Here is a 15,699-nt window from a genome sequence, read left to right as displayed (position 1 = left end):
ACGGTCGTCTGCCGGAAACTAGTTAATTTTAGTCGCTAAAGGTTTAAATACGGATATTTTTCTTACATAAACTCATCGCTTCGCTACAGAAGGCCTTTATTAACCCCCGCAGAGCCATTTCGAGCACTTTTATCTCAGATTGATGGGCTTTGATGGACTTCCAAAAAAATATACCTATTGACTCTCACTATAAAGCTTGGAAGAGCCAGGACATTTTTTAATATAACTCCGAATGTATTCGTCTGAAAGAAGAATGTCTTATACACCTAGGATGAGTGTGAGTAAATCATGGGGTAATTTTCATTTTTGGCCAAACTATCCCTTTAAACTAAATCATGAAAGTGGATTTCAAGGCATTGCCCGCAATTTGTAGGATTTTCTGCAAAAAGTTGCATGTGTTTATACTGCTTTATTCAAATAGTATTTGTGAATGTAGGATAAGATGCTTGACGTATACTGGCTCCTTCGGGTGTGCATCCGTACCATCGAGCATGCGGACAGCACAGGCTCCCTGTTTGCGTTCATGCCCGAGTTCTACCTCAACGTGGCCATGAACAGCTACAGCGCCCTCAAAAACTACTTCAGCCCCTCCAACTGCATGGAAGAGCTTCCAGGTCTCTCTCAGCTCTTACTGTTCACTGCAGCTTCTAGTGCATGAGTTTTAAAGGTTCTCAAATGTAATGTGTATCCTTTCCAGAGCACACTTATGCTTTAGTGTTGTGTTTATCACTCTCAGGTTATGAAGACACACTCGCTCAGCTCGCAGCCATTCTCGCCAAACACTTCGCAGATCAGCGCATTGTTGGGACGGGTAAGAACCTCTGCCTTCTGCCAACATGTACAATCTATATCTGTACCAATCTAACTGGGAGTCTATTTATTTATCTATCCCTCGATCTGAGAGTCTATTTTTCTATCCATCCATCCATCCATCCATCCATCCATCCATCTGTCTATTTTTCCGTACGTTCAACCGACAGTCTATTTTTCCATCCATCCGTCTGTCAGTCATCCTTCTATCCATCTGCCTGTCCATCCATCATCCATTGGTCTATCCATCCGTCTGTCCATCCATCCGTCTGTCAGTCATCCTTCTATCCATCTGTCTGTCCATCTATCATCCATTGGTCCATCTGACCGTCTGTCCATCCATTCATCTAACTGTCTATTTTTCCACATTCATCCATTCATCCATTCGCCAGTCTCTTTTTCCATCCATCCATCTTTCATCTGTCTGTCCATCCCTTCGTCAATCCATCAAACCCTCCTATAATCTGTTTAGTTTCCATCCATCCATTCATCCATCCATCCATCCATCCATCCATCCATCCATCCATCCATCCATCCATCAACAGTCTATTTTTTCATCAGTCCATCCCTGTCAATCCATCAAACCCTCATATAATCTGTTTACTTTCCATCCATCCATCCATCCATCCATCCATCCATCCATCCATCCATCCATCCATCCATCCATCCATCTTGCCAATCCCTGCCATCCATCTTTCCATCCTACTGCCTCTGTTAATATTCTGTTCTCATTAACTGCAGGAAAAGACTCAGGAAAAAAAGCGAGCGACCCAAAAATACATAGACTAATCAATTCGTTGGCTGTTTTAATGGGAATTCTTTAACCTAATATAGCCGTTGGCTCGCACCGTTCATCACTTCGGTTCATTTCTCACGTAAAGGTATAATTAAAAGCTTCCTCTCTCAGCTCTCAGGCAACATGAAGTCATTTTCGTGATGAGTTGTAGCCGCAGTATTTTCTTAATCCTGTTTAAGGTTAGGACTCTGAAATACTCTCAACTCCGAGTCCTCAATCATAAGCAATGTGCTATGCAAATAAACAGATGTTATTAGACACGGCCCATTTGTTTAAATCGCATTTCATAGGCAGCCTTTTTATTATGTTCTCATTCTGTTATGCTGATTTATTTAGATTTTTTTTTTGCATATTTATCTTGTTTTCTGCGGGCTCTGTTCCCAAATATACTTCATTTCTAGCAACGGTTGTTGCACGGTCTGTTTTTAATATGGATTAGTTTTACATTTCAGTTAGCTTTTTTATATCTGAATAGCCCTTTTGTTGGCATGTCTAGTGATTACATTTTTTTTTTTTTGCCTCTTTGTTTTGATCAAGGACTTTTTTTCTCAACAAAGGGAAACTGAGGTGTTAGGAAGTCACTGAAGCTTCTTGTTTCATAACAAAATGGAAGTGAATGCAAATAGATACAACAACAATAATGCATGCACATTATTGAACGAGTGTCTTTTTAAAGATGATGTGAATTGCCAGTTGCAGCACATTTTATTTGTGTAGCATTCTAGAGTAAACCAGGACATACAGAGTGGGACTAGATTCTATTTATAAGGAATTGATTGAATCATTCTCTTCCTGTTTAATTTTCTTCTGCAGATATCAAAGATTCACTGATGCAGGCTTTGGCCAGTTACGTTTGTTACCCACAATCCCTGCGTGCCGTCGAGAGGATCCCAGAAGAACAGTATGTGCTCAATCACCCAAATTGTTTTTGTTAATAATGCATTACTTGTTTTCATTTCACCATAGGTCAGAAACATGCTCAATGCACGTTTGCAAATGATGACGTGAATGATTTGATAATACACCATTAGTGTACAGTCCCTTCATAAATGTGTGTTTTTGTGTTAAACAGGATGTGTCATTCAGGTAGCTAATTATAAAGTGCTACTTTTTTTTTTTTTGATGGTTTTGTCTTTGTTTTTGATGGTTATGTTTTGTTCTTTTGTTTGATGTTTGAAGGTTTTGTATTGTTTTTGAAGGTTTTTGCCTTGTTTTGGAAGGTTAGTTTTGTTCTTTTGTTTTTAATTCGTTTTTGATGCTTTATCTTTGCTTTGCTTTTTGTTTTGTTTTGTTTTGCTTTGAAAGTTTAGTTTTGATCTTTTGTTTGTTTTTTTGATGATGTTTTTTTGTTTTGTTTGTTTTGTTTTGAAACACTCATTATATCAATCTGATACCTTTTAAATTACGCCCGATTATGAAAGACCTGTGCAACCTGGTTCCTAAAAATTGCAAAACCAGCCAATTAGAGTGAATCTTGCCATTTTGAGAAAGCTCCTGCCGATGCATGTGCAATGTGGATGAGACAATCTACTTTTCTTTGGATCTGTAATTTATTTGTCACTGCATTGTCGTTTCAGTTTTTTTTATTTTATATTTGTATTATCATTATTTATGATGTAATATCTCTCAGGCGGATGGCTATGATGAGGAACTTACTGGCTCCATATGAACAGAGACCTTGGGCTCAAACCAACTGGATCCTGGTTCGTCTTTGGAGGGTACGCTGCATTTCTTTTAATGCCTCAGACAAAATTCCACTCCCTCCTTTCTTTTTATCTCTTTACTTGCCTTTCCACTCCTCCTATTATGCCATTAGATGCTCAGAATAGGGGCATTATATCAGAGCCATTATGCAGCGTGTCTTCGCTGTTTCCATTCAACATTATGAAATGGGCCTGACAAACCAGCTACTCTCATTTCGTTGTTTAACATTTATTCTGCTCTCAGTGCCCCCCCAAAAAATGGGTGAATTGTTTTGTATCTCTTAAAGAAAGCATTATTGGGTTTATTCATCTGCAAATGTAAGATTATGGGTCTGTTCTTGATCATTTTAAGAGTTTATTGGAGGATTGTTCTGTTGTTGTCGTTTTCAACACAGATCACAGATCATTGTTCAGAAAAGGCTGAGTCTTTCCCTCAGCTCTTTTAGGCCACGCACACAGGCTAAAACGGGTTGACACTTATTTTCCGAGTTCTTAAACATCTCCTGTACACACTTTCTATCGTTAACCCGCTTACCATGGGTTAATGTAGTCATGGGTTATTTAACGCAGCTTGATTATTTACTTGAGCAACAGTCGCATTCTACAGCAAATGTATTCCTGACCGTACTGACCAACTTTATACAATGTATAAAGAAATACATTTGAATGCTGTTGTCACTCCCACGACTTTGCAGTCTGGACGTGGTCTTATATTTTATTCCTCCTGTCTACAGGGTTGTGGCTTTGGCTACCGGTACACACGTCTGCCTCATCTGCTCAAGACCAAACCGGAGGACGCCAACCTGCCCAGCCTGCAAAGTGAGTGACTGTCCTGTCTTCCTCCATCCTTATTTTCAGCCCTTCTTCAAACTTTACAGTTTTTCCTGAAAACTTATTCTTTACTTTTCTGCACTCTTTTCTTTTCTGTCATTCTCTCTCTCTGGCTTTCTCTCTTCCCATTATCTTTATAGTTGTTGTATAATTTGTAATATTAATAAAATGTTTTATAAAGATTAAATAACTGTAATATAATTAGGAGTTTTAATTGGTTAAAATTGATAATATGTAATAAAATGTTTTATAAAGATTAAATAACTGTAATATAATTAGGAGTTTTAATTGGTTAAAATTGAGTTAAGTTAAAATTGAATTGAGTTAATTGAATTAATCTACATTAATAGCATATATCAATATCTGAAGAAAAGCCCCCAAATGAAGATCATTCGAAGGCATTACACTAAATATAATGAAAGCATTGAATAGACAAAAACTGGCTTTAGAAGTGTATGCTAAAAGGATCTATCTGAGTCTGTCACGTTAAACTCACTTTTATTGATGCCCCACAATGCTTTACCAGTCAAAACCCAAAAAACTGTCAAAGCACAAACACTCATTAATCATCATAACCACCTCATAAATAGTAATATCAATCATTACAAAGTTTTTCTGATTGTTATTTTTCTTAGAAATTTCCTTGAATGCTGTCAGCAAATTAGAGTACGTTTGTTTGTTAGCCTAGATCCTTGCTAGGTATACCATTACTGATATGAAGTTACCATAGCCTTACTGTTGTAACAATAACCGTTATGTATGCCTGTATTTTTTTGTTTGTTTATTTATGTATAGCATTAATTTATTTATTCAATTAAAAAATGGGTAAGAGCTTTGCAGAAGTTGGTAGTTTGGTGCCAAATGTTGGCTTGTAGTTATCAATACAATTTTATTCTTATATTTCCATAAATGATATACTTATATTTCCATACATTTAATATATATATATATATATATATATATATATATACAGTACCAGTCAAAAGTTTGGAAACATTACTATTTTTAATGCTTTTGCAAGAAGTCTCTTATGCTCATCAAGCCTGCAGTTAAAAAAACAAAAAAAAACAAAAAAAAAACAGTAATATTATGAAATATTATTACAATTTAAAATAATGGTTCTCTTTTTTAATATACTTTAAAATGTAAATTATTTTTGTGATGCAAAGCTGAATTTTCATCAGCAAGTACTCCAGTCTTTGGTGTCTTATGATCCTTCAGAAATCATTCTAATATGCTGATTTGATACTCAGTTATTATCAATGATGGAAACAGTTGTGCTGTTTAATATATTTTTTTGGAATACTTTTTTCAGGATTCATTGATGAGTAAAAGGTTAACAGCATTTATTCATAAAAACAGCATTTATTCAAAATAAAAACATTTCTAACAATATAAATCGTTACCATCACCTTTTATCAATTTAACGCATCCTTGTTGAATTAAAGTACTAATTTCTTAAAAAAAAAATAGTTATTGTTCCCAAACTTTTGAACGGTAGTGTATATTGTTACAAAAGATTTCTATTCTAAATAAATACAGTTCTTTTTAACTTTTTATTCATCAAATAATCCTGAAAAAGTATCTCAGGTTATAAAAAAAATATTAAGCAGCACAACTGTTTCCAACATTGATCATAAATCAGCATATTCGAATGATTTCTGAAGGATCATAAGACACCAAAGACTGGAGTACTTGCTGATGAAAATTCAGCTTTGCATCACAAAAATAAATTACATTTTAAAGTATATTAAAAAAGAGAACCATTATTTTAAATTGTAATAATATTTCATAATATTACTGTTTTTTTTTTTTTTTTTTTTTTTTACTGCAGGCTTGATGAGCATAAGAGACTTCTTTCAAAAACATTAAAAATAGTAGTGTTTCCAAACTTTTGACTGGTACTATATATATATATATATATATATATATATATATAGCAGGATTAAATGATTGAGCTTAATAAATGCAGTCAACACTGCATGTCATACTGTGGAAATAGGTCCAAATTATGTACAGGGCGTGCAGAATTATTAGGCACGTTGACTTTGAAGGACGATGACTCTTGAAGGACCAGCACCACATCCTCTTCTACCACTATTTGAAGAGAATTTCATCTTCTAGAATAAGTTTTAATAAGTTTTGGGAGATAATTTTTAGTCCATCTCTGCAAAACGGACTTCAGGGTAGGAGATGGACTAAACATAAACTCCAAAAACGTATTATAACGTATTCTAGAAGATGAATTCTTCGAATAGTGGTAGAAGAGGATGTGGTGCTGGTCCTTCAAGAGTCACTCTCAATCTGTCTGTCTATAAAGCCTATAAAAAAACAGTCTTCATGTATTTTACAACACTTCAGCTTGTGATTCTTATTAAGAGGGGGTCATTTTTTAGGATTCTTTACCTAACCTAAGTCTCTGAGACCTTGACACCTTGCTCTTCTGGAGACTGCAGGTAGGTTGCAGTTCTGGAAAATGGTGACGCTGAAGACTAAAGGGTTCCTGATGGTTTCACACTTAATTCTTCACCTTAATTCTTCATTCTTTTGCAGTTAACATGTGTCTTTTCTTCTCCACCTGTTTTTGTCTGACCCTGCTGACCTAATGAGTATTTCACTGTCCAATGGTCATGCCTTAACTGCAATCTCTAATATTGCATTAGTATTGCATTCTTCTCATGGGCATTTAATAATTTTTGACTTTTCAGTCTGTGTTAAATCTCTTTTTTGGCTTATTTTATCTGTAAAAGAAAACTTGCCTAATAATTCTGCACACCTGAAAATAAGACATTTTTCATTTCCAGCCTTCATGAACAATTATATATCACTTATAAATGATTAAATACAAAATTAATAGTAGTTATTAAGATTAATATGGTTTGGAATTGGCTAAATATTCCTGAAAATAAAATATGATCAGAAAATCAGCGTGCCTAATAATTCTGCACGCACTGTAATTTCTGTCTGGTTATTACAACTAAATATTCAGTTTTTAACATTCCCTAACAGGGTTGCAGTCAAATTAATTGACTATAATTTCAGCAGAGTATTTACAAAAGCTGCATGCACATTTGAGTGAGTGGACACTAAGATTACGATCTGTTTTGGCATCCATCTGACATCAAATGATGTTCGTTCTTTGTTCCTGTCCCTGGAATCTACATCCCCACTGACATTATTAGGATGTTTTATACATAACGAAGAACACAGAGTACAGATGCTGTGATTTTAGTAGACTGTAAAAAAGTCTCCCTGCTTCTAACTCATTAAAATCAAACTTTGCACCTTCATGCACACACACGGTCTCATTGCGGACGTGCCTATTAACTCGTCCGTTATTTCTTTCAGCAGCCTGTCAGATCAATACTATCCAAGAGACTATCCATTAAGTCAAACCATCCATTGCATCAACAGAGATATTTCCCTTTTTCAATTTACTTTAAAGCTGTATACTCTGAATTTAATCACTCACAGTTCACTTCCAGTCTATTTTTTTGAGTACATAAAAGATGACCCTCTCAGTGCATTGGCAGGTCCTTCAGGAAACAGTAATTGGATAGTAAAAACATGTGAACTGACGTCATGCAAGTCTCTTGTTGCTTTTAAAGGTCAACATGAAACGTTTGCGACTGATTTTTACTTCGGTAATGTGGCATATTTCAGAGGGAACCAGGATGTAAAAAAAAAAAGAAAAAAAAAAAAGGTAATGTGGGACATATTATCTATCGTGAATTGATTGGATTGTCAGAAGGGTCGATTTGCATACCAGAAGAGAGGCTTGTAGTGCTTAATCAGAAGGAATAAATTGCAAAGTTGTCTTTGTGAAAGGACACTTGTCTTGACACTTGAGCTTGTCTTGTATGTGATGCATGGATTCCCTCCCTGGTCTGATGAGTCTTGTCTCAATGCTAATTTACATTTTTTTTTTCACTCTCATTTGCATGACGGCCAGGGGATTTGTCAATTGCTAGCTTTCAAAGTAAGTTTTGTTCCCATTTGGTAGTTTTCACCTTTTCCTGACCCTTATTAAACATTATCCTAAGTGCCAGTCTGCTGTGATTTAGCCTCACTGACTGATGCAAGCCTAAATCTGGCTCAGAGCAGACTGAAGCGTTTAGGATTGTGTCCACATGACCATTTACCCAGTCTTAAAACTAGTTATAGAGCTGTTCTGTACCATTTTAGTCCCTTCTAGCCATGTCTTGTCCTTGCCAGGAGTTTGCTGTCCCCCTCCCTCTGTAATTGTGCCAATTATCATGTGATTAATGTGTCACCTCTGTGTCCTACTCCAAATTATTAGTTAATTATGCTGCTCAAAATACTGGCCACTGTCCAAATTCAAGTATTTATCAGAATCAACATTTTATACTTGGTTAAAAATATACCAACAAATAAATATCGTAGTTTACTAGTTGACTCAGGGATCTGGTTTGAAAGATAATTATTGAATAACAACCAATTTCGGAAGAATTAAGCACACAAATCGTAGACTACTTTTATGATGGTTTCTCATCTTTTTGGGGGGCTTCAAATCTCCAGTCCTCAATCGCAATTGCATGGAAATGGCCGACCAACACATTTGGCAAAATGTATCCTTTTGTGTTTCATAGAAAAATCAATGCAGGCTTGAGTTGACGTGAGGGTGAAGTAATCTTTTAAAGGTTTTCCCATCCATTTTGTTTATCAGATCCTACCTTAAAGCAATTTCCAATTGAATTGACTCTGCAGTAACAGTGATTGCTTGCCTCTCAACGCCTGGAGATCTGAAACATGCGTGCCGTGCCATATCTGCCAAATGCCTGGTCTCGCTCATGGCCTTTCTTTCCATGTTTATTCCTGCCTTATTGCCCCTGAGCCCTTATTTTCCGAGCTGCCACTTACGCGGACTTCATCTAATTAAACATAAAGGTTGCTTCTCTATCGGAGACCTGCACCTTAGCGTCTAATGATTAGCTTTATTTAGAGCTTTATTGCCATTGCTTGCTCTTGCTTTTAACACTGTGCTCCAAGGCTTTTAGTATGTTTGCGATCGCTGTACTTTTCTAGATAAGGTATTAAATTACCCAGTGTCCTCTTTGTGTGCATATAATGAGAGAGAGTGCCCTTTGTGTGTTTACCAGATGCGGTCAGATAGCAGTAAGGCGATGATTTCCCATCAGCCCTCTGTTTTGTGGCTTCATTACTTGTCGATATTCTGTTCCAATGCAATGTGCAGAACTGGTATTTGTCGTTTTGTCTCATTATTGAGTAATCAGGGTCAAGGGTTGAATGAGAAAAGAGTTTTCATGGAAACATGGCTTTCATTTGCTTCAAGGTGTTCTCATGTGATCTGAGAGTATTATGGCTGGACAGACTGGCCTTTTGTTATAGTGATTGTGATGAAACGACCGCCTCCCCTCTCATCAGCATTACCCCGTCCCTTCAGTTGCCTCTCCTCAGGGCACAATCACGATCCCTGTCGGGCAGCGGTGATGAGGCATATCTGAATAGCGCTTCATCACTACTGCCTTTTAAATATAGAGCATGCCTCTCCTCAAGAGACTGATCTCTTCCCCAGTGCATGCCCAATGGTTTCCCTACATGTCCAGGAAAGGAGCGGGAAGGGAATCCCATTTCACCAGAAGTAGTCACCCTACTTGCTTTCCAAGACAAGTTGCACATTTCAGCTGACTGACCAAGAGACCAGTTGTGTGATGAGGAGTAGCTGAAGTAACTAACACCTCATCATTGTTGCCTTTAAGAGCATATAACGTCTGCCCTTGAGAGACACAATGGTTTCCCCGTAGGTCCAGGAACGGAGTGGGAAAAGAATCCCTTGACACCAGAAGTAGAGTCGGTTTACGCACTTTCCAAGACAGAGCTAGACCAACTAAGAGGCCGACCATGTGATGAGGAGCATCTGTAAATATCACCTTGTCACTGCTGTCTTTGAATGCAGAGCATGCCTTTCCTCAAGAGACTGCTCTCAATGGTGCGTGTGTTCCTGTAGGTTCAAGAAAGGAGCTGGCAGTCAATCCTACACTACCGGAGGTAGAGTTCCCGTACCGAGTTTCTTGGACAAAAAAAAACACGTTGCAGCTGACCGATCAGCTCACTTTAAACCTCGTAGGTTCAAGAAGGGTGCTGGCATCAAGTCTCCAACTGACTGGCTTACGTTACTTGGGAAGCCAAGTTTTCACACTGTCAAAAGAATTGTGTATAAATTGTACCTTCAGGGTTAAAATACCTTGCAACTGGGGGAGAAGTCTCGGGTAAACCTGCATTTATAAGATACAAAGGACTATCTTTGAGGGTACTACCCAAGTGTCGTGCTAAAAGTTTATTTATTTATTTATTATTTACTATTATTTTCTGATGGTGTACGAAACCTATCAACTTTCACATTCCAGGCTTGGATAGGAGAGTATGTAGGCCGTTGAACCCTGGCCCTGCCTGAACCTTTATTAACATTTCTAGATTTTCATGGTCCAGTTAAAGTGAGGAGACCACATGCTCTTCCAGTTCAACTTCATTCCTCCATGGATGCTTGATTTCCCCTTTTTTAATGTTTTAAAATCATTTCCAATAAATGCCTCTCTTGGCCTTTTTATCTGTCTTTTCTCATCCAGCCACATGATGTAAGTGATGTTAGTCTGGTTTTATTGCATAGCAAGAAGGTATTATGATCACATTAAGAGCACTGTATATCCTAAACTAAGGGGGAAAATGCTGGTACATATTTTATCGTATTAACAAACAGAATGCCATATAGCTATTTAGGCATGGCCTAAATTATTGGTGAAGTGACTATTGATAGTTTTTATTATTATTATTGTGATACTTAAGATTTACGAAAATAAGATTGACACACTGTTTTGAATAAATGTGCTTTTCTCTGATTGGTTACAGAGCCTTGTCCATCACTTCTGCTGCAGAGACACATGGCTGAACTCCTTAGTCAAGACAAAGACATGGCTGCCAGTTTCCTCAATAGCGTCTTAAACCAGCTCAACTGGGCCTTTTCCGAATTCATCGGCATGATACAGGAGGTAAGAAACTTTTGTTGTCTCACCACCTATCTTCTAATATGTGAAACAGACAGAAAATTCAACCCCGAACTCCAGAAGCCAGAAGTGTCAACCCACTGAAACAAACAGCAATTTTTTGAGAGCACCAGAGAGCCAGAGTAAATGTTTCTTTAACCAAAACTTCAGTTTTTTGAAAGAAGCACTATTTTGCCATTTTAAATGCTCCTATTTTTGTTTTGGAGGTATCCTACAACAGGACATTTCATTTTCTCATAATATACATTGCACATCACCACATTTTTCAATGATTCTCAAAAGACTCGACAGATGAATCAGTCTCTCTGAATCCCTTCTTTCCGTGAGTCTACTCTGCTCTGATTGGCCAGATGGCCCAGTCTGTTGTGATTGGTCTACTCTGCTCTGATTGGCCAGATGGCCCAGTCTGTTGTGATTGGTCTACCACTTACAGCGCATTTCGGAAGCTAAAAGCCCATTCCCATAACTAAACTTAAGTTCCATATGAAAGTTTCCTAAACCTCACCGATTGTTCACACTGTAAAGACAGTAACGATGACACTGAGAACCTCCATCACAAGGACGACTTGAGCAGGACGTTTCTCAGTAATACACTAAGTAGTTTGAGTTACATTATGAGATGTTGCAACTGTAATTCCTCACCATCAGCATTAACAAGAGTATGTCCATCAATAAACCAATGTGTTTATTTCTAATTTATTGCGGTGCACATGCGGGAAATGCATCAATAACGGTGCATACATTAGTTGAGCACTATCGTGATTGACTGATGTTACATAAACGTTTATAAAACAAATCTTGCTCCATCCTTTATCTTTACTCAAAGTAATAAGAACGATAGACAATCTGCATTAATAGACACAGTTTTGAAAAAACATAATGATAAGAGTTAAATCAAACTACTGCTTTAAAACTGTAAGGATAATTTCCTCCGCCCGCTGATTAGCCCTGTAATGCTGTAACTTTGCACTAACTCAATCAGAGCCTGTAAATTATTTATAATGACAATGTAATCATGACTTCCAGTTGATATTTGAACTGAATTACCATCATCTTGCATTTTCAGAGTAAAATGACTCTTTGCATATTGCAAGTTACTTAGTTTTTGAAATATTCATTAGCTTTTGATTGTGTCGATAAGAAGTGTCTAATAACAAGACCTCTGCAACTTTTGAAGAAAATGTGAGTGAGGGTTTTTCCAAGTTGTTTCTAGGCGGTTGCTAGAGCGTTCTGGGTGGTTGCCGAGGCATTGCTAAGGCATTCTGACTGGCTGGTGGTGTGTTCATTGGCAGTTGATGTGGTGTTTTGGTGTTTTGGTTGCTAGCACTTGGTAGGCGGTTGCTATGATGTTGTGGGTTGTTCAAAGGGCTTTGCTTGTCGGTTACTGGAGTGTTTTGGATGGTCATGGCGTTGCTAAGGTACAATTGCTAAGATGTTTTGAGTGCTTATTAGGTGGTTGTTATGAATTTCTTCATGGTTTCTAAAGGCATTGTTAGGCAGTTGCTTTTCAGTAAGCAAGCATTGTATGCTTAAAGTGATATTATGCCTTTCTTCAACAAGCCACATGATTTGAGGTATCATTCATGTTCGTTGTACAAACACGGATACAGTCTACATTTAATTTATGTATACCCAAAGCCTAAAACTTAAGATGATATAAAACGCCATTCTTTTGCTGCCTTGCAAGTAGAGGTCTGCAAAAATGTTTTGGCCCATTATTATTTATTTTTTTACAGATTGGGTTCGGGTCGGACTCGAGCTCATGTAGCTTCTGTCCTTTAATTGTGCCCATAATATACGCGCAGAGCGCAGGCTGCTGTATGAAATATTGTTATATTGATAATACTATTATAAATATTATACATCGCCTACGCAATACATGATTACGCAATGCATTAGCATACAGGTGACAGTTGACCATGCAGAGCATCAGGGGGAAGTTGGAGCGTGGGGAGTTTCTAAAAGTTCCCAATGCTTCGGGAAAAGCTGCATTTTAGAAGAGTTTTGATTTGATAACCACGACACCAAACAATGAGCCAATTGGTCATGTGCAGCTCCGAATCTGCAAACATATCCTTGCACATGACAGCTAAAAAACATCTCATTTACAATGGCATGTCAAGCGCGGCTGCGCTACAGCTAACAGTGAATGATGACCAATGTAGCGTAGCCTACTCAGTTCGAAGGATTTTTTTTATTCAATTTTTTTATTTATTATTTACCGTTAGCCAGTTGGCGAAGAGTTATTTGAAACGTTGTTCTTCAGTAAAGTTACTTAACATCAAAAAAAGGTAGGCCATACATCTTTATTTACTTATTTGCTGCTGGATCACATAGCTTGGCTACATTGCTTATGCTTCTCTGTAATGGACAGTCTGTATTAATATTTGTGGGCATGATTGTCGGTGGTAGTTATGTTTGAGGCCTATAATAAAAGTTTACCTCTTAGTAGCGTATATGTGTACGTGTAGCAGAGACAAGTGCGCATCAGAGAGCGCTCGTCAGAGAGCTTAAAGTGATATTGATGTTGGTCTCGGGTCGGGTCGGTTTCGGGTTGTAAAACTGCAGACGTTGTCGGGCTTGGGCCAGGTTAGGGCTGGATTTTTTGGGGAAATGCAGGAAATGCAAATGCAGTTTACATTCATCCCTTTAACTACTTCATCTAGCTGCACACTAATTTGATAATTTGGACACCATGGAAACAACCTTTTGGGAAGAGTAGCGCGCCAGCCCCTCCCGTGGAAGGGTCATTACTAAACGCAAGCTCTGGAGTCTCAGAGGGAGATACAAAAGAAAGCTAAACCACTATGATCTATAATGGCGGTGAATTAAACCTCAGACGTGAAAGCACTTTCTCACCAGGCTTTTCTCTTAAATCAATGTCTTTCAGGAGAGCTGAAGCGCTGAAATTCTGCGTATTGCAGATTGGACTGTGATTCGTATGCGACTTTGCCTGGAGGTTGACTGGCTCTTAGGAGCGCCTTTCATCTGCAATGATCCAGGCATTAAGAGGCAGCGGTCTCCTGGGGAATTTGTGATGTGTTTACTGCCTCAGTTTTAGGGAGCGCTAAATTGGAATGATGGGTAGATGCAGGACAGAATCTGATGAGAATGTCTAAGCATCAAGACACCATTTTTTGTGTACTAAATAGTTCAGTTTTATGCCTAAAGAAATGAAGAGTAAAATGTGTTTGGTTTTTATGGAAAACTCACTGACATCAGATGGATGAGGGTGGTTTACAAAGCAGTTGTTATCCAGTTGTTTTGAGTAGTTGTTATCACGTTGCTATGCAGTTACTAGGGTGTGCTGGGTGGTTGTTGGGGAGTTGCTGGGTGGGCACAAGCTATGTTGCTGGGTGGTTGTTGGGGGGTTGCTGGGTGGATGCAGGGTTGTTGCTGGGTGGTTGTTGGGGAGTTGCTGGGTGGATGCAAGCTTTGTTGCTGGGTGGTTGTTGGGGGGTTGCTGGGTGGACGCAAGCTTTGTTGCTGGGTGGTTGTTGGGGGGTTGCTGGGTGGATGCAGGGTTGTTGCTGGGTGGTTGTTGGGGAGTTGCTGGGTGGACGCAAGCTATGTTGCTGGGTGGTTGTTGGGGAGTTGCTGGGTGGACGCAAGCTTTGTTGCTGGGTGGTTGTTGGGGAGTTGCTGGATGGATGCAGGGTTGTTGCTGGGTGGACGCAGGGTTGTTGCTGGGTGGTTGTTGGGGAGTTGCTGGGTGGACGCAGGGTTGTTGCTGGGTGGTTGTTGGGGGGTTACTGGGTGGATGCAGGGTTGTTGCTGGATGGTTGTTGGGGGGTTGCTGGGTGGATGCAAGCTTGTTGCTAGGTGGTTGTAGGGGAGTTGCTGGGTGGATGCAGGGTTCTTGCTGGGTGGTTGTTGGGGAGTTGCTGGGTGGATGCAGGGTTCTTGCTGGGTGGTTGTTGGGGAGTTGCCGTTGGTGGACGCAGGGTTGTTGCTGGGTGGTTGTTGGGGGGTTTCTGGGTGGACGCAGGGTGGATGTGGGATGGTTGCAGGGGGGTAATTGTGGAGTTGCAGGAGTTTTCTGGGTCCTTGGTCATAAGAGCCCACAGTCTTATCCTGAATGTCATTGGGTCAAATTTTATATCATTCTGTGCAACAAGTCATGCAGTCCTGTCTCAATAGTCTCATAATGTCTCTTTTGACCTTATGCATCTTTTTATTGTGTCTCTTCATGTCTTCATTTATTCCCTGTCAGATCCAACAGGCAGCCGAGCGACCTGAGAGGAATTTCGTGGACACACGGCAGTTAAAGGTGTGCGCGACCTGTTTTGACCTCTCCGTCAGTCTGTTACGGGTCCTGGAGATGACCATCACTCTAGTGCCGGAAATATTCCTGGACTGGGCCCGCCCCTCCGCTGAGCTGCTGCTGCGCCGATTGGCTCAGGTGAGTGTGATTGACAGCCGAGATGTGTTCTGAAGATGCTGTTCTAAATTCTAAAGCGACATTCAAAACTTGCAAAAGTGCAAAGCAAAGTGAAATTCATTTTATGTTCGCCAT

General features: G+C 39.0%; 1 protein-coding gene across 3 annotated transcripts in view; it reads left to right on the top strand.

Moving 5' to 3' along the window:
* rnf123 (ring finger protein 123) overlaps nucleotides 1-15,699 on the top strand; it is a 150,897-nt gene that overhangs the window by 42,553 nt on the left and 92,645 nt on the right. For all 3 annotated transcript variants that reach the window (XM_084417316.1, XM_084417317.1, XM_084417315.1), the window contains exons 27-33: nucleotides 437-614; nucleotides 737-811; nucleotides 2,420-2,507; nucleotides 3,237-3,324; nucleotides 4,044-4,128; nucleotides 11,029-11,168; nucleotides 15,397-15,585. In XM_084417316.1, the coding sequence (XP_084273442.1) occupies nucleotides 437-614; nucleotides 737-811; nucleotides 2,420-2,507; nucleotides 3,237-3,324; nucleotides 4,044-4,128; nucleotides 11,029-11,168; nucleotides 15,397-15,585 (843 nt within the window). The remainder of the gene's footprint in view (nucleotides 1-436; nucleotides 615-736; nucleotides 812-2,419; nucleotides 2,508-3,236; nucleotides 3,325-4,043; nucleotides 4,129-11,028; nucleotides 11,169-15,396; nucleotides 15,586-15,699) is intronic.

Source organism: Rutilus rutilus (assembly GCF_951802725.1).
Source record: "Rutilus rutilus genome assembly, chromosome: 8".
Lineage (NCBI taxonomy): Eukaryota > Metazoa > Chordata > Actinopteri > Cypriniformes > Leuciscidae > Rutilus > Rutilus rutilus.
Note: the sequence above shows the minus strand (reverse complement) of the source record. Positions and strands in the feature narration are given on the sequence as shown.